Raw genomic sequence first — 19,012 nt, 5'->3', positions numbered from 1 at the left:
AACAGGTGCTATAGTTTTACGCCCTTAGCTAGGCATATAGCGAGGATCTAAGTTTTGTCATCCTTCTTCTTAATTTTCTTGGGGGTATTTTTATCAGGAGGTTTTGTGAACACAACATAAAACATATTATACATAAAAACTTTAGCATTCCTTAGTTGGTTTTCATCATAACCCCTTTGATTTCCCGTAACAATCCAAGAATAGTGTTGATTGACATTATTAAAACTTGTTGGATTATATCTAGAATGGGGACTTCCTTTTTAAGATTCTCATCAAAGATTTTATTATCCCCAAGAAAATGCCTTAGTGCATAGTCACTATTGTAAATATTTCATCTATCACGGGGTTTTCACGATTCATACCAGAAAAATCAAAGATTTCCCTAGCTTCCCGAATTATGTAGTCAAACTCGTTCATAAGAACGAGAGTGGCCAACTTTTTGGCTATAGGATTCTTCATTCTAGGAAGCTCAAAAAACAATCTTTGCAAAGTAGGATGAGTGCAGATAAATTTGCTTTCAAGTTTCAGAACTAGTGCTGAAATAGCATCCGCATAAGATCTAGTAGTTTTAAGTATAGGAGCATCATCCAGACTTAGATTTCCAACACAATTGAAAAATTCTTGGATACACTCTTTTCCCATAACGTTCCCTTGCCCCAAGATAAAAGTTTTAGCATCCAGATTGCCTGTACGTCCAATCTTAGGAGTCAGGCCATTATCTATTGGTGTCATTCCGAAATCACTCATGATTGCAAGCAAAGGAAAGATCCAACGAGAAAACGGTGAACGGAAAAAGATAGGCGAATAAAATGGTAATTTTTTTGGAAGTGGGGGAAAGGAAAATGAGAGGCAAATGACAAATAATGTAAATTGCGAGGAGATGAGATTGTGATTAGGAACCTGGTTATGTTGAAGATCCTCCCCGGCAACGGTGCCAGAAATTCTCCTTGATGGCAGCTAGAACTACGTCGGTATTTCCCCGGAGAGGGAGGGATGATGTAGCACAATGACGATAGAGTATTTACCCCAGTTATGAAACCAAGGTATCAAACCAGTAGGAGAACCAAGCAACACAACGTAAACAACACCTGCACACAAATAACAACACCTCGCAACCCGACGAGTTAAAGGGGTTGTCAATCCCTTTCGGGTAACGGCGCCAAAAATTGGCAAGCGGACGTGAGATAAATTGTAATAGATTGAAATAATAGGTCAAAAATAAATAAAGTGCAGCAAGGTATTTTTGTATTTTTGGTTTAATAGATCTGAAAATAAAAGAAAGAAAAAGTAGATCGCAAAGGCAAGCATATGAGTAATAAGACCCGGGGGCCGTAGGTTTCACTAGTGGCTTCTCTTGAGAAAAATAGCAAACGGTGGGTAAACAAATTACTATTGGGAAATTGATAGAATCTTAAATACTCATGACGATATCCAGGCAATGATCATTACATAGGCATCACATCCGAGATTAGTAGACCGATTCCTGCCTACATCTACTACTATTACTCCACACATCGATCGCTATCCAGCATACATCTAGTGTATTAAGTTCATGGAAAAATGGAGTAATGCAATAAGAATGATGACATGATGTAGACAAGATCCGTTTATCTATATGGCGGTAGATATAGGTCTCATATTTTTATCCTTAGTAGCAACGATACATACGTGTCGGTTCCCCTTCTGTCATTGGGATCAAGCACCGTAAGATCGAACCCACTATCGGGCACCTCTTCCCATTGCAAGATAAATAGATAAAGTTGGCCAATCAAAACCCAAATATCGGAGAAGAAATACGAGGCTATAAGAGATCATGCATATAAGAGATCAAAGAAACTCAAATAACTTTCATGGATATAAAAACATAGATTTGATCATAAACTCAAAATTTATCGATCCCAACAAACACACCGTAAAAGAGTTACATCATATGGATCTCCAAGAGACCATTGTATTAAGAATCAAGAGAGAGAGAGAGAGAGAGAGAGAGAGAGATGAAGCCATCTAGATACTAACTACGGACCCGAAGGTCTACAAAGAACTATTCACGCATCATCGAAGAGGCACCAATGGAAGTGGTGAACCCCTCCGTGATGGTGTCTAGATTGGATCTGGTGGTTCTAGACTCTGCGGCGGGTGGATGAATATTTCGATGCATGTTCTAGGATTTCTGGAATATTTGGATATTTATAGAGCAAAGAGGCGGTCCGGGGGGCACCCGAGGTGGGCACAACCCACCAGGGCGCGCCTGGGCCCCCTGGCGCGCCCTGGTGGGTTGTGCCACCCTCGGGGCACCCCCCAGGTGCAACCAGGGCCCATTTTCTTTCTTCTGGCCCATAAAAAATCATCGTAAAGTTTCATGCCATTTGGACTCCGTTTGACATTGATTTCCTGTAATGTAAAAAACATGGAAAAACAGGAACTGACACTGGGCACTATGTCAATAGGTTAGTACCAAAAAATGATATAAAATAACTATAAAATGATTATAAAACATCCAAGATTGATAGTAAAACATCATGGAACAATAAAAAATTATAGATACGTTGGAGACGTATCAGTGAGTGATAGATCTCCCATGTATTTATAATTTTTGATTGTTCCATGCTATTATAGTATCAGTCTGGGATGTTTTATATAATTTTTTGTAGTATTTTATATCATTTTCTGGGACTAACCGATTAACCTAGTGCCAAGTGTCGGTTGTTGTTTTCTGTTTATTTTTTTTCCAGAAAATGAGTACCAAACAGTGTCCAAACGCTATGAATCATTTTGACGATTTTTTTGAATAAAAAAGACCCTAGAAGCTTCGGGAGGAGACCAGACAAGAAGCGAGGAGACGGCAAGGCAACAAGGCGCGCCCTGATGCCTTGTGGGCCCCTTGTGGCTCTGTCTAACCTAATTCCAGCTCTATAAATTCTCTAAAATTGGAACAACAATAGAGAGCTACCCCAAACACTTTTTCCATCGCCATAAATTTCTGTTATTTCACGATCCTGTCTGGAGGCCTTTTCCGGTACTCTGCCCGAGGGGAAATCGATCACGGAGGGCTTCTACATCTTCCCTCAGCCTTTTCGATGATGCGTGAGTAGTTCACCACAGACCTACGGGTCCATAGCTAGTACCTAGATGGCTTGTTCTCTTTCTTTGATCTTCAATGCAATGTTCTCCTCCATGTTCTTGGAGTTCTATCCGATGTAATCTTTTTTTTGCGGTGTGTTTTGTTGGGATCCAATAAATTTGTGGGTTTATGATTAGATTATTCACGAATATTAATTAAGTCTTTTCTGAATTCTTTTATGTATGATAATTATACATTGTATTTCTCTCCGATCTATCCGTTTAGTTTGGCCAACTAGATTGATTTATCTTGCAATGGGAGAGATGCTTTGTGATGGGTTCAATCTTGTGGTGCTCAATCCCGGTGACAGAAAGGGACATGACACGTATTTGTATTGTTGCCATTATTAAGGATAAAAAGATGGGATTTATTCATATTGCTTGGGTTACTTTGTCTGCACCATGTCATCTTGCTTAAGACGTTACTATATTTTTATTAACTTTGAACCCTAGATGCATGCTGGATAGCGGTCGATGAGTGGAGTAATAAGTAGTAAATGCAAACATGAGTCGATCTACTTGACTTGAGCGTGATGCCTATATACATGATCATTGCCTTAAATATCGTCATAACTATACGTTTTTCTATCAATTGCCCAACAACAATTTGTTTACCCACCCTATATTATGTACTTGAGAGAGAAACCTCTAGTAAAAACTGAAAACTATGCCCCCGGTTCTTCTTTTATCATATATAAAACATGAAAATACCTTACTGCACTTTTATTTATTTTTATTTATTTTGCAATTTATCTTATCGCCTACCATTATGAGATTTGATTCTTGCAAATAACCGCTGAGGGGATTGACAACCCCTTGCTTGTGTTGGGTGCAAGTATTTGCTTTTGTGTGTGCAGATGCTGCTAAGCAGGTTTGTGTGGTTCTTCTACTGGATTGATAATCTTGGTTCTTAATTGAGGAAAATACTTATCTAACGTATCGGTTCATCCTTTCCTCTTCGAGAAAATTCAACGTAAATCAGAAGTTGCAATGAGCCGGGGTGTCAGAGTCCTACGTGTCTGTTACCTGGACTCCTGTAATACCCTTCACTTTGTATCCAATTAACGAAAGAAAACACGTCCATACCACACAGCTCGGCAGATCGATACAGACCCGCGTTAAATGACTTTCACGCTTTCACGATTTATTAAATCGGGAGGTCCAAAGATACGCGGATGGCTTGAGGATCGGCGTTGGAGATGACATAAAGATTTCTTCGGAGAGGGAAAAGAAAATGCTTCCAGTACGAAAACGTCCAGAAGGGGAAAGAGATTTCCACCTAGGCGATTCGCGTCGTGTACCACCCGCCCACATCTCCAAGGCGTCGCCCGCCTCCCACCTCCCTCCCCTCCCACCCAGATCTCCCTCGGCTCGCCTCGACCCGACCCCAACTCCCGCGCGCCCGGCCCCCGTAATCGGAGGAGCGCCCGACGATGTCGACCACGGCGGTGGTGCAGGCCGGCGACGCGCCGGACCCGACGGTGCGGAACCTCCTGGAGCAGGACACCCTCAAGTGGGTCTTCGTCGGCGGCAAGGGCGGCGTCGGCAAGACCACCTGCAGCTCCATCGTCTCCATCCTCCTCGCCTCCGTCCGCCAGTCCGTGCTCGTCATCTCCACCGACCCCGCCCACAACCTCAGCGACGCCTTCCAGCAGCGCTTCACCAAGTTCCCCACCCTCGTCAAGGGCTTCTCCAACCTCTACGCCATGGTGATTTCATATCCCCTCTCCCCTCGCTTCCCCGCCGGTTCAACACGAATCCTCCTAATTCCTTGGTGTTTGCGTGGATTGGATGGGATGGATACACTGTCTGCCCGCGTGAGGGCGTTTCGGCAGGACACTAGGACTGTGGGTTCATCACCGAATTCCAGGAGGGGGGGGGGGGGGGGGGGGGGGGGGGGGGGGGGGGGGGGGGGGGGGGGGGGGGGACTGAGATGAGATGGTAGTGTGGAAGAGGAGAGAGAGTGTGCCAGTAGAAATATTTCTCCAGGTTACCCCTATTTTATTTCCTATGTGGGATATACCACTAGAGACGTACCTACCTACCAGAGGGCCCTCGTGATGGTTGTTAAAACTGGAAATTTCCAATTCTGGTCTGGTTTGGGTTTTTGTTACTACTTGTGATATGTGGGTGGTTGTGTAGTTATGGAAGAACCAATATGCTATGTGTGCTTTAATAATATGGTGACAATTTCATCTTACACCTTCCTTGGAAGGTGGCAGCTGACGATAAGGTCTGTGACTAGTGGAAAGTAAAAAATGCTGTTTGGAAATTTCCCTTTTATATGTTCTGCGGAGGACTCGGTTTTCAGTAGAAAGCAAGGTGGCTGACTTGTAGGAAAAAGAAGTACTACCTCTGTTCCTAATTATAATACGTTTTTGCAGTTCAATTCAATTTGAACTGCAAAAACGTCTTATATTTAGGAACAGAGGTAGTACCAATTATCTAGCATTCAATTTAAATATTATTACACCAGGGGAAATAGAAAATAAGATGTCTGATTCATTGCAAAGAGGGCTTTCGTTTAGTTGGTCATAACTTGTATGGTCCATGTTATATACTTCCTCTCTCTGAGAACATTTTGTTCCAAGCCTTTTTTTAACAACGTATCCAGTTATTTACTGGATACACGATATAAAACGTGCTCTACTCCAGTGATAATTTCTTGTGCAGACTATTTCTGCCACTATGTTTTGGTACCTGGTTATGTGATTTTCCTCCATCTTTGAGTACCTTTGTTGTTTTATCATTTGGGTTGCCACTTTCATTAGTCCCACTCTTTCTGTAAATGAAAACTTTCACTCTTACTGGAGAAGGTCTTCTGGCTCATTTACTTCACTTTGATCCTTAATTTTCAGGAAATTGATCCCAAGGTAGAAAATGATGATTTCGGCAATGAAGGAATGGAAGGATTTATTTCAGAATTGACAAATGCAATTCCAGGAGTCGATGAAGCTATGAGTTTTGCTGAAATGCTGAAGTAATTATAGCCTCCAGTTTGGTGTTCACCTTTCTTCCCTTTGCAAGCAAAGTTTCTTTTTCAGCTTGCACCTCAAGTTCCAGCAACTATCAGAGTCTAACTTCTGTTCTCTTGCTGCAGACTAGTTCAAACAATGGATTACTCTGTTGTAGTTTTTGATACTGCTCCTACAGGGCATACTTTACGGTTGCTGCAGTTTCCAGCAACACTGGAGAAGGGTCTAGAGAAAATGATGGACTTAAAGAATAGATTCGGTGGTCTGATTAATCAGGTATTCTTTGTTCTTGATAAATTTCAACATGGATACTATGATTGTTGTCGCGTACTATCATTTATCAGTTCATTCCACCATGGCAGTACATTGCATAACTAACAAAAAAAAAGCAGAGGAAGTCTGGTTTCGGTTCAATAGAGCATGAAGTACTAAGATGCTGAGAAATTAATGGCAACCTGAATAAAAGATGGCTTCTTAATTGTTTGATATGTTGAGAAAGATATTGTGATGACTCCATGGCATTGTTCCACTGTTTGTATTGAAGTTTAATGGTAATATGAGGAAGTCTGGTTTCGGTTCATTAGAGCATGAAGTACTAAGATGCTGAGAAATTAATGGCAACCTGAATAAAAGATGGCTTCTTAATTGTTTGATATGTTGAGAAAGATATTGTGATGACTCCATGGCATTGTTCCACTGTTTGTATTGAAGTTTAATGGTAATATGAGGAAGTCTGGTTTCGGTTCATTAGAGCATGAAGTACTAAGATGCTGAGAAATTAATGGCAACCTGAATAAAAGATGGCTTCTTAATTGTTTGATATGTTGAGAAAGATATTGTGATGACTCCATGGCATTGTTCCACTGTTTGTATTGAAGTTTAATGGTAATATGCTGTTGATATGTACTTCCATATGCAGTAGAAACTTGTAATTGGACTAACTGAGTTGGACACAACAATTTATGACCGTCACAGGCCAGTCGACTTTTTGGTCTTGGTGATGATTTGAACGAGGATATGATGCTTGGGAGAATTGAAGGCATGAAGGACGTGATCGAGCAAGTGAACAGGCAATTTAAAGATCCAGTAAGACTACAAAACTTGAACCAAATAACTTTTGTCCAATAACAAGATAAGATGTTTATTATTTGACTTCAATGGCTGTTCTGTGCTGCCTCCTCAAGTTGGAATCGTAAAGGGATAGCTAATTATTTTGTTGCTTTTGCTTTTTAGCGCTGATATTGTTTTGGAAATTTATGCCAGACTTATTGTTTTGTGAACTGCTCTTGTTGCAACTGGGTGTGTGATCCTGGAGCATTAGGTATGCTTTAGAGGATGCACTCACAGGCTGCACATTTTAAAAACTGTAAACCTCTTCTGAAAAATAAACACTCCAGGATGTTTATCCTGTTAACTCTGGTCTTAAATTGGAAGGCATTTATAGGCTAGTAAATTAGGGACATGCCCAACTGCCACTAGGAGAATATGCTTACACAGTTATGCGCTATGTAAAAAAATGTCGAGAACACAATGAAGAATGGGCCTGTACCACACAAATCTAATACGAGTAATAGTCAACTCCAGCACAGATGAATTATGGTCTAGTTGACTTCACACTGATATATTAGTGCTCCTATATGAGATTATCAAATTTAAATTTATTGTTAGAGGGTAGGTAGAACTGTTTCATTCTATGCTCAGAATCAACAGTTTGTATAGTTTACTGTTGTGTACAGAGCAATTGTAATCTGTAACTGCAGCTTTTGGTGCTTTGCAAAGCATGTGTACGCAACACATTATGTGTATTAGTATATGAGACTTCTACTGCATTAACATAAAATTTTGAATCATGCTGGATTATCATATAATTTTACCATTGTTTTATGTCTCTACATCATTGAAAGCATCTAATGTTAAAGCTGTTGCCACGTTCTGACTTATTTTTTGTTTGATTTTCTTCTCAGGACTTGACAACCTTTGTTTGTGTTTGTATTCCTGAATTTCTTTCATTGTATGAAACGGAGAGATTGGTACAAGAGTTAGCGAAATTCGAGATCGATGCACACAATATTATAATCAATCAAGTTATTTTTGACGAGGAAGGTTAGTACAAAAAATATACTGTCTCGAGATTTCCTTGGAAATGAAAATATACCAGATCCACCTTTGATTATCATAAACACATATTACGCAAGCAGAGAATCTCGTCCTCGTGAACTTTGGCTGAATAGAGATTCTGTAGTGTTTAAACAAGAAGCCTTTTAAGTACAGGACATAACGATGACTTTGCACAATGGTTTATTTTGAACGCTTGTTAGTGCATTTGTGCATCTCTATCTAAAACTTGTGCCATCACCTTGCAGCCGTCGAGTCGAAACTGCTAAGAGCGCGGGTAAAGATGCAACAAAAGTACGTCGATCAGTTCCACATGTTATATGATGACTTCAACATCATCAAGTTGCCCTTGCTCCCAGAGGAGGCAAGAAATCCAGCACTGAACATTTTCAAACTCGTATTACTTGACAGTAGTTGAAGACAATTGGCTCGCTTTACTTTTCAGGTATGTGGTGTGCAAGCTCTACAGAACTTCTCCAAGCACTTCCTGGCACCGTATGAACCGGCGCTGAGAAGGGGCAGCGTGGAGGAGCTAGAAGAGAGAGTAGGCACGCTGAAATCAGCGCTGCAAGAAGCCGAGTCGGAACTAGATAGAGCTAGGAAAGGGAAGCAGGTAGCATGAGCCTTCTTCAGCTGTCAGAAGTTGTTGCACTCGGCGGACACCAGTTATAGAGATTTTGTTTGTCCTGCATTCTCCGGTTGATTTCCTCCATTTCTTGCTTCCCTCGGTTGAAAATTATAGATTTGTTGTTATAGTCATGAGAAGAGAAGTGTACTGTAAGCACGCGATATATATAGGTGTCTTTTTTTGCCCTTGTGTTAGGGGGTCTGTTCGAGAGTCGATGCCGCTGTTTAGGAGTTGTTCTGGGCTGAGATTGGAATTGATTACCTAGAAACCCTTGTGCACTGCTGTAGTATCTCGTTAAACATAAGTAAGCTTGGAAAATCAATAAAGGATTGTTGAGAGCAACAAGTTGATGGCATATAAATGTCCTGAAGCAAGAATGAGAGCACTCTTTGACAAACTGCAATGCCGTGCAACAATCATCATTGACATTTATTTGTGATGCGGCTTAATCCTAAAGAGGCATGGCATAATAATAAATGTAGAAGCAACAACAAACACCTTGAGAAACTGCTTAATCGTAAAGAGGCATGGCATAATAATACATGTAGAAGCAACGACAAACACTTTGAGAAACTACAACGCTCAGCAACTTTCTTCGCTGACGTTTATTGTAATGCAGGATAGCCGCGAAGAGGCATGGCGTGTGCAGTGAGTGGATCGATCAGACGGCGTCTTGCCCAGCAGCAGGGCATCTCTTGAGCACGCCGGCGTGAGTGAGCAGCGCCCAGAGGTGCGTGATGAACTCCCCTCCTCTCGCCAGAGCCTCCAGGTGAGCACGGGCGCGCGCGTCCTCACACGGCGCCACGTACAGCATCATCTCCGCCCAGAAATCAGCGAGCACTTTCCACCGCAGCGCCGGCTCCTGGATTTCCTCCGTCAGCTCCCTCGCCAGTCGACCGCCCATGCGGACGAGAGTTTCCGCGCCGCTATCTTCTTTGGTGCCGCTTATCTTCATCAGTTCCTCACACTTGCTCTTCATCTTCTTGGCGCCTCTGGGCAGGTCCAACTTACATGCTTCCTTGATGCACTTGTCGAGCATCGATTCGGCGTCGAAGCTATGATCAGGCAGGAGGTCCGGCGCGAAGGCAACGAGGTATGCGCAGTACCCGGACAGATCGGAGGCCACTTGGGAGCGCTGCTTGTCATCGTTGCCCAGGGTCGCTGGCTCCAGTTGCTTGCAAATGGTTGTGGCGACGTGCCACACCAGTATGGTGTGGGTCACCATGCCGTCGCCGGGGCTGCACGCCCACGAGAGCCGCCCGTAGACGCCGGCCTTCTGCAGCGACCTTGTCCCGTTTGTCAGGTCGCCCTTGCTCTCCAGGAGCGAATCAACGATTGCTTTCTTCACTTGTCTTGATAGCTTGACAAGCTTCCCTCTCTTGCGCCCCTTCTTGGCCTTGTCAACCAGGCACAATGTCATGAAATAGAGACAAGTGCTGGCACGACGTGTGCCGTCGTAGTGTTGGAGGAGAGAGTACTGCCCCAGCTTGCCCTCCCACGGCTGGAGCGTCTTCAACCTCAAAAGAAGCCCGATGATCATCCGAGGGAGACACCAGCTTTGCCCCGCGATGTAGCTCCGGATCAACGCCACCTTGAACCACCCCGAGGCCATGTGCAGGTACAACTGGAATGCCTCCAAGAATGTCACCACGGCCATCAAGAACACCGTGGTGTCCGGAGAAGAGACATCGCCCTTGAACTTGTTGAATAGCTGATAGGTGAGCCAGGAGCAGAGGGTGACCATGGCGACGGGAAGGCAGAGTCCAAAGTAGCGGGCCTTGTGGTAGAGGTACGGGTATCTTGTATAGTACAAGTCATAGACAAAACCAAGCTCCACCCCAATGACCCTGAATGCCCGCTCGCACGGCTCGTCCCCGAAGGCGAGCAGGCCGCGGAACACAAAGTCACGGGTTTCTTCAAGCTCAGCTTCCGCGAGCTCATACCCCGCGAACCTTCGGTTGAGCATCTTTGACAGGGCCATGGAGAGGCACACGTCCTTGAGTCGCAGCCCCGTCTTGGAGCTCAACAGGCTCCCCTTGCATTGCCACACCTGGTCCACTGTGGTGATGCCGTCAACATTGCCGTCCTTTGATTGGTTCGAAGGTTGTCCGGCATTGTTCTTCCAGAGATGCTCGCCGGCGACAACATACCGGTAGCCCTCCATGGTATCGGGGTTTGTCCGTTGACCAGAAGCCACATGCAGTCGGCCCTCACGCTGCATCTGCATGTGGTCTACGATCGGCTTCACGCTCTTGGAGAGCAGGTGTGATTTGCTCGCCATCTTCATGGACTTGATCCGCACGCATGACTGGAGGGCATTGACCGCCAAGATGGCCCAGAGCGGCCCCTGCACCCTGGACGCCGTCCCATAGACGGCGACTATGAAAACCACGAACGCGCCCTGGATGAGGTGCCTCACGTGGAAGCTCTTCCAGTTGTCGACGTCGTTGAGGCCGTACGCCATGAGGTTGTCGGTGCCGCCGAGGAGCATGAGCAGGCACACGGCCCACACGGAGAACTCCCTCACGTACATGTCCGATCTCTGCATGAGACCGATGGTGTAGCTCACCAGGGTGTAGGAGAGCGTGTAGACCCCCAACACGATAGCGTGGAGGGCCTTGTTGCTCGACCTCCGGCGCAGGGATCCCAGCACATGCAGAAGGAACAGGGCGAGCACAGCGACGATGATGAGGGCTTTGATGTATGTCCACATAAGCTTGTCTGCTAAAGGGACTGAGGAGGTGTGGGGACTGGCCGAATTTGTGTCATCGGCAGCCATGGTTTCTTGGCAAGTATTAGGCTCTACGTTTTCCTTGCTACCTTACTCTTATCTGGGTAAGTGGTAGTGGTGCCTTCTATCTTCTTCTTGCCAAGTTTTTATAGCATGCAAAGAGGAGGAGGAGGAGGAAGCTGCTGCTGCGTGCTGCAACTAGCTACGTTTTCTTTTTGAGAAGATGCAGCTGGCTAGCTAGAATCCCGGGCTGTGCATCAACGGCGAGGGGTCGACGACTTGACCAGCCCCGGCCCGTCAACTCGGTCCGGAAAACAATTTGCCGATCCACCATGAAAAGGCGTGCAGACCAACTGGCTACAGTAAAAAGAAGGCCCACTGGCCACAGTAAATTGGTGAGTGGCATCGTTAATGCTCAAATGGCGCTGCAAAGTTTGCACGGACGCATTTTATATTATCTACTAGGAAAAAAGGTCTAGCATGATCCATTTCTTCTGAATATAAAAGTCAAAATGTTTTGCATACCGTGCTCCCATCCTTATTACCGCGCTAGACGACGACTTGACGCGCCAAAGATGCATGCATGCATGCACCAGTCCAAGAGGCCGCTGCCAAATGCGACGAGCTTCCCCGGGCCGATCTAGCCTGGATGTCCGCGCCGGCGGGAATCCTCGACCTGATAGGCGGCCATCCCACCGAGTCTGTCCGAAAACGCTGCACAAGTGGCTGCACTAGCTACACCCCGTATTTTTCTATGACCTCGTATTGACGGGCTACACTCAACAACCCACCTCGTACTTCACTAATCAAGGAATGCTGCCTCGCACCCGCCTTCTCCCTAAAAAAAGCTTGCCTCATGCCCGCGTCGTCGCCGGTCCGTCTAGTCTTCGGTGGTCTTCGGCACATGGCGGCACGGTGGATCCCCTTGTTGACGGGAGGGCTCTGTTTTTAGATGTTTTTTTGAGTTTTGTTAAAGTTTGTGTACTGCTTAAGAAGACGAGACAACGATGTCTCGGATTTTCCCCGCCTAGCCCTCCTTCCGGTGGTGTGTCTAGTATCGTCTGTGCGCATGTGGAGGTGTGTCTCCGACGGATCTGGTCGTAATTCATCTACGTTTGTATTTTTTCAGGTTGGATCCTTCCAATATACGCTACTCTTCATCAACGGCTGTTGTTGTTCTGCTGCGGTGGTCCTATAGGACCTTAGCATGACGACTTCCCGACTGTTTACTACAACAAATTTTTCCCGGCTCCGGCGAGGGAGGGACGATGACGGCAGCGCGTCTTCGGCTCACTTCAGTGCCCATAGTCGTCGCTAGGTGGTCTAAGGATTTGAATGTAATTGTTATTACTTCTGGTGTTCGTTGTACTGCCATGATTGAAGATGTATAGATCAAAAGCTTTCTCGCAAAAAAAGAAATGCTGCCTCCATGCCCAATGAGCCACCTTCCAAAGCCTTGCCAAAATAAATGTTCTGTAGGATAAAGCTTTGCAACAAATGAGATGCTTTGATTAAGAGAGGAAGTTTTTTTTCCTGAAGAAACAAATGCAATTTTTTTGTTTCGTACAATAATTAAGAAGAAGACAATTGCCTAGTTATTTAGCGGAAAACAATTTTCCAGCTGGGGCGAAAAGTGTTAGGGTGTGTTTGTTTGGGCTGCAGCTGCATCGGCTCTAGCTGGAAGGAGCAGCTGTAGCTGGAAGGTTGGAGCTGAAGTGCAGTCGTTTGGTAGTTGTGATGTTGCAGCTGCAGCTGTTGCTGAAATATGCTTAAATAACAAGAACGCCCTTTGTTCTTCTCTAGATTGGGTTTAAGTGCTGAATATACCGTTTTAACAGCAAATAACCCGGTTTGGACCGTTTTTGTCGCAGAAGGCCGGTTTTCACATATCTGAACTGGGATCATACTAGTTTGATGGTGTAGACCGTGTATATCAATAAATTTGACATTCTACGCACATGACAATATTTTTGAACTCGTCATAACATATGGTATTAATTATATACACTAGTAGAAAACAGGGCTTTGGTTCGGGCCTGGCCAGCCCATTAGTCCCGGTTCAGTCACGAACCGGGACTCATGGGGGCATATGTCCCGGTTTGTGAGCCCAGGGGGCTTGCCGGGGCCTCGTGGGCATTGTTCCCAGTTCGTCTGGATCCATTTGTCCCGGTTCCTGGCACGAACCGGGACCAATGGGCCTCGCTCCTGGCCCACATATATTGGTCCCGGTTCGTGGCAAGAACCGGGACAGAAGGGGGAGCTTTACTCCCGGTTCCAGCCACGAACCGGGACAAATGAGTTGCCTATGTACACCCCCTCGCCGCAGCAGAGCACTCCATAGTGCTCTGTTTTTCTGGCCGGCGAGGGGAGGGCATTTGGGTGCTCTAGCTCACCTCCTATGCACATGAGGTGTTCGATGAAATACCCGAGCCACGCTAGTTAAGTTTTCTCCTCTCAAAGCTCGACCTCCAAGCTTCATTTTTCCCGAGATTTGCATAGCTTTAGCGCTCTGTCACGTCATGTCCCCGTCTTCACCGCCGTCGATCGCCCGCGCTGATCTCGTCGCCGGCACCACCGTGGTGAGCCTCTTGTTCTTATCTTCTTTCTGAAATAAAAACAATTCTTACTTTAGATAGATACTTGTCTAATTTTCTTACTTTTGACACACATAATTATATATAATGCACGCAGATGAACCGGCCATGGATGTACGGTGACAGACACACCTCCGAGTACATTAAGGGCCTGCATAATTTTCTCGAAGTGGCTAAGGCAAGCAAACAGAATGGATTTATGTGTTGTCCATGCCCTATATGTGGGAATACGAAGTCTTACTCTGACCGGAAAATCCTTCACACCCACCTGCTTTATAAGGGTTTCATGCCACACTATAATGTTTGGACGAAGCACGGAGAAATATGGGTTATGATGGAAGACAACAAAGAAGAAGAGGACGATGACAACTATGTGCCCCCTGAATACCGTGATGCTGCAACGGGGGAAGCTGCTGAAGATCAAGAGGAACCAGACGATGTGCCCGATGATGATGATCTCCGCTGGGTCATTGTTGATGCAAGGACACAGTGCAAAAGTCAAAAGGAGAAGCTGAAGTTCGATCGCATGTTAGAGGATCACAAAAGGGTTGTACCCTAATTGCAAAGATGGCAACACAAAGCTCGGTACCATACTGGAATTGCTCCAGTGGAAGGCAGAGAATGCTGTGTCTAACAAAGGATTTGAGAAGCTACTGAAAATATTGAAGAAGAAGCTTCCAAATGACAACGAATTGCCCGACAGTACGTACGCAGCAAAGAAGGTCGCATGCCCTCTAGGATTGGAGGTGCTGAAGATACATGCATGCCCTAATGACTGCATCCTCTACCGCGGTGCGTACGAGGATTTGAACGCATGCCCGGTATGCAGTGCATTGCGGTATAAGATCAGACGAGATGACCCTGGTGATGTTGACGGCGAGCTCCCCAGGAAGAGGGTTCCTACGAAGGTGATGTGGTATGCTCCTATAATACCACGGTTGAAACGTCTGTTCAGAAACAAAGAGCATGCCAAGTTGATGCGATGGCACAGAGAGGACCGTAAGAAAGACGGGAAGTTGAGAGCACCCGCTGACGGGTCGCAGTGGAGAAACATCGAGAGAAAGTACTGGGCTGAGTTTGCAGGTGACCCAAGGAATGTATAGTTTGGTTTAAGCGCGGATGACATTAATCCTTTCGGGGAGCCGAGCAGCAACCACATCACCTGGCCCGTGACTCTATGTATGTATAACCTTCCTCCTTGGATGTGCATAAAGCGGAAGTTCATTATGATGCCAGTTCTCATCCAAGGCCCTAAGCAACCTAGCAACGACATTGATGTGTACCTAAGGCCATTAGTTGAAGAACTTTTACAGCAGTGGAATGGAAACGGTGTACATGTGTGGGATGAGCACAAACAAGAGGAATTTAATCTGCACGCGTTGCTGTTTGTAACCATCAACGATTGGCCCACTCTCAGTAACCTTTCAGGACAGACAAACAAGGGATACCACGCATGCACACACTGTTTAGCTAACACCGAAAGTATATACCTGGACAAATGCAGGAAGAATGTGTACCTCGGCCATCGTCGATTTCTTTCGACCAACCATCAATGTCGAAAGAAAGGCAAGCATTTCAAAGGCGAGGCAGATCACCGGAAGAAGCCCGCCATGCGTACCGGTGATCACGTACTTGCTATGGTCAATGATTTACACGTAATCTTTGAAAAGGGTCCCGGCGGACTATCTGTTCCGAATGACGCTGAGGGACGCGCACCCATGTGGAATAAGAAATCTATATTTTGGGACCTACCCTACTGGAAAGAGCTAGAAGTCCGCTCTTCAATCGACGTGATGCACATGACGAAGAACCATTGCATGAACCTGCTAGGCTTCTTGGGCGTGTATGTGAAGACAAAAGATACACCGGAGGCACGGGAGGCCCTGCAACATTTGCACGAAAAAGACGGCATGCCTCCAAAGCAGTATGAAGGTCCTGCCAACTACGCTCTTACCAAAGAAGAGAAGGAAATCTTCTTTGAATGCCTGCTCAGTATGAATGTCCCGTCTGGCTTCTCGTCGAATATAAAGGGAATAATAAATATGCCAGAGAAAAAGTTTCAGAACCTAAAGTCTCATGACTGCCACGTGATTATGACGCAACTGCTTCCGGTTGCATTGAGGGGGCTTCTACTGAAAATGTCCGATTAGCCATTGTGAAGCTATGTGCATTCCTGAATGCAATCTCTCAGAAGATGATCGATCCAGAAATCATACCAAGGCTAAGGAGTGATGTGGCGCAATGTCTTGTCAGTTTCGAGCTGGTGTTCCCACCATCCTTCTTCCACATCATGACGCATGTCCTAGTTCATCTAGTCGACGAGATTGTCATTCTGGGCCCCATATTTCTACACAATATGTTCCCCTTTGAGAGGTTCATGGTAGTCCTAAAGAAATATGTCCGTAACCGTGCTAGGCCAGAAGGAAGCATCTCCATGGGCCATCAAACAAAGGATGCCATTGGGTTTTGTGTTGACTTCATTCCTGACCTTAAGAAGATAGGTCTCCCTATATCACGGTATGAGGGGAGACTGACTGGAAAAGGCACGCTAGGAGGGGACTCAATAATATGCAGGGACGGGCATTCTTGGTCTCAAGCACACTACACACTTCTACATAACTCTACCTTGGTGACCCCGTATGTCGATGAACACAATAACAGTCTGTGCTCCGAACACCCGGAGCAGTGTGACGACTGGATTACATGTGAACACATCAGGACTTTCGGCAGTTGGTTCGAAGCACGTCTCAGAGGTGACAACACTGTTTGTGATGAGCTGTACTCATTATCCAGGGGACCATCTTCGACTGTATTGACTTACAAAGGATACGGGATAAATGGGAATACATTTTATGCGATCACCGAAGATCAAAAGAGAACCAACCAAAACAGCGGTGTCCGCTTTGATGCAGCAACCAATAAGGGAAAGGACACATATTATGGTTACATAGTGGACATATGGGAACTTGACTACGGACATGATTTTAAGGTCCCTTTGTTTAAGTGCAAATGAGTCAATCTGTCACAAGGCGGGGTACAGGTAGACCCATAGTACGGAATGACAACAGTGGACCTGAACAATCTTGGGTACACTGACGAACCGTTCGTCCTAGCCACTGTCTACCAAACCGAGAAAAAGAAATGATAAGAAAGCGAACACATCATGCGATGAGCCAAAGTGCCACATAGTTCTTTCAGAAAAAAGAGACATCGTGGGAGTGGAGGGCAAGACAGACATGTCCGAAGATTATGAAAAGTTTCATGAAATTCCTCCCTTCAAAGTCAAGGCTGACCCAAGCACCCTGATAAACGATGAAGGTTATCCATGGTTACGGCGCAATAATCAAAGGACACAAGCGAAGAAAAAGTGAAGACTTTCTCTCCACAACTATTATGATGATGCCTTTGATCTAGAATATTCATGTAACAGACGAGTTTCCGTATGAAATCCTGATACTTCGAAAGAGATTGTCCATTTTGTACATGAAGTGCATCCAATTTTTGCCGTAACCCTCTCTAATTTTTTGCACATGCTATGTGGGTGAAATGATGATGCCATGCCAACTTTAAACCCTTTCAGAGTTTATTTGAAATGCTTTCCAATTTCAGGGTCATTTAGCTCAACCAAATCAGTAAATGCATGAAAAATAACAAATGAAGTCAGAAATAGTTGAAAATTGATGAGGTCCCGGCTGAGTGGTCCATTTTGAACACAGAAAAAGTCTGGAGTTCAAATAAGTTCAAGAAAGGTTGAAAGTTTCTGTTTCTGTTCAAAACATTAAAGCAAAAAGAATTTTCTAAGAATTTATGCAACTAAAAGCAAAAGGAATCAACTAAAAATCTTTTATAAACCTCTAGTATTTTTGAAACTAAAATTATATAAAATTTATGCAACTAAAATTATATAAGAATTTTCTGTTCAAAACATTAGAAGCAAAAAGAATTTTCATAAAGAAATTTTTTGTTAGGAACTTTAATAGCAAACTAAAATAACAGAGTAATATTAAATGGTAGGAAAAATCACTCAAAAATCAAATATAATAAAAAATAATGCAAAAAAAAATATAATTAAAAAAATAGAAACTAATGGCACTAGCAGAAAGTTTATAATTTTTGTGACATAAAAGCAAATAGAATTAAAAAACTAAAGCAAAAAAAAATACAAAAAACAAAACAAAAAACTGGAAAAAATGCCGCCTACTGGGCTACCACGACCTAAATACGACTAGAAACCCAACCAATCAGGTGGGCCAGGATTCAGTCCCGCAGAAGGCCCAATAGGCCCACAGGCATGTACAGAGAGGTTAGTGTTGGAAATATGCCCTAGAGGCAATAATAAAAGCATTATTATTATATTTCCTTGTTCATGATAATTGTCTTTATTCATGCTATAATTGTGTTATCCGGAAATCGTAATACATGTGTGAATAACAGACACCAACATGTCCCTAGTGAGCCTCTAGTTGACTAGCTCGTTGATCAATAGATAGTCATGGTTTCCTGACTATGGACATTGATGTCATTGGTAACGAGATCACATCATTAGGAGAATGATGTGATGGACAAGACCCAATCCTAAACATAGCACAAGATCGTATAGTTCGTTTGCTAGAGTTTTCCAATGTCAAGTATCCTTTCCTTAGACCATGAGATCGTGTAACTCCCGGATACCGTAGGAGTGCTTTTTGGGTATGCCAAACGTCACAACGTAACTGGGTGACTATAAAGGTAGACTACGGGTATCTCCGAAAGTGTCTGTTGGGTTGACATGGATCAAGACTGGGATTTGTCACTCCGTATGACGGAGAGGTATCGCTAGGCCCACTCGGTAATGCATCATCATAATGAG

General features: G+C 44.6%; 1 protein-coding gene across 1 annotated transcript; it reads left to right on the top strand.

The window, feature by feature from the left end:
* Positions 1–4,403: 4,403 nt before the first annotated feature.
* Positions 4,404–9,188, top strand: LOC125510078 (ATPase GET3A). Its single transcript, XM_048675172.1, has 7 exons — positions 4,404–4,829; positions 5,979–6,100; positions 6,221–6,371; positions 7,071–7,181; positions 8,060–8,198; positions 8,459–8,574; positions 8,656–9,188. Exons 1-7 carry the CDS (start codon positions 4,554–4,556, stop codon positions 8,830–8,832), a joined length of 1,092 nt encoding a protein of 363 aa, XP_048531129.1. The 5' UTR covers positions 4,404–4,553; the 3' UTR covers positions 8,833–9,188.
* The last annotated feature ends 9,824 nt before the right edge of the window (positions 9,189–19,012 follow it).

The sequence above is a fragment of the Triticum urartu genome, chromosome 5, assembly GCF_003073215.2.
Source record: "Triticum urartu cultivar G1812 chromosome 5, Tu2.1, whole genome shotgun sequence".
NCBI classification, from domain to species: domain Eukaryota; kingdom Viridiplantae; phylum Streptophyta; class Magnoliopsida; order Poales; family Poaceae; genus Triticum; species Triticum urartu.
Note: the sequence above shows the minus strand (reverse complement) of the source record. Positions and strands in the feature narration are given on the sequence as shown.

Excerpts from the sequence above, each read along its gene's own strand:
- LOC125510078 (XM_048675172.1), top strand. The coding sequence starts at position 4,554 with ATGTCGACCACGGCGGTGGTGCAGGCCGGCGACGCGCCGGACCCGACG. Across the intron at positions 6,101-6,220 it reads AGTTTTGCTGAAATGCTGAA|ACTAGTTCAAACAATGGATT; the intron begins GTAATTATAGCC and ends CTCTTGCTGCAG. Across the intron at positions 8,199-8,458 it reads AGTTATTTTTGACGAGGAAG|CCGTCGAGTCGAAACTGCTA; the intron begins GTTAGTACAAAA and ends ATCACCTTGCAG.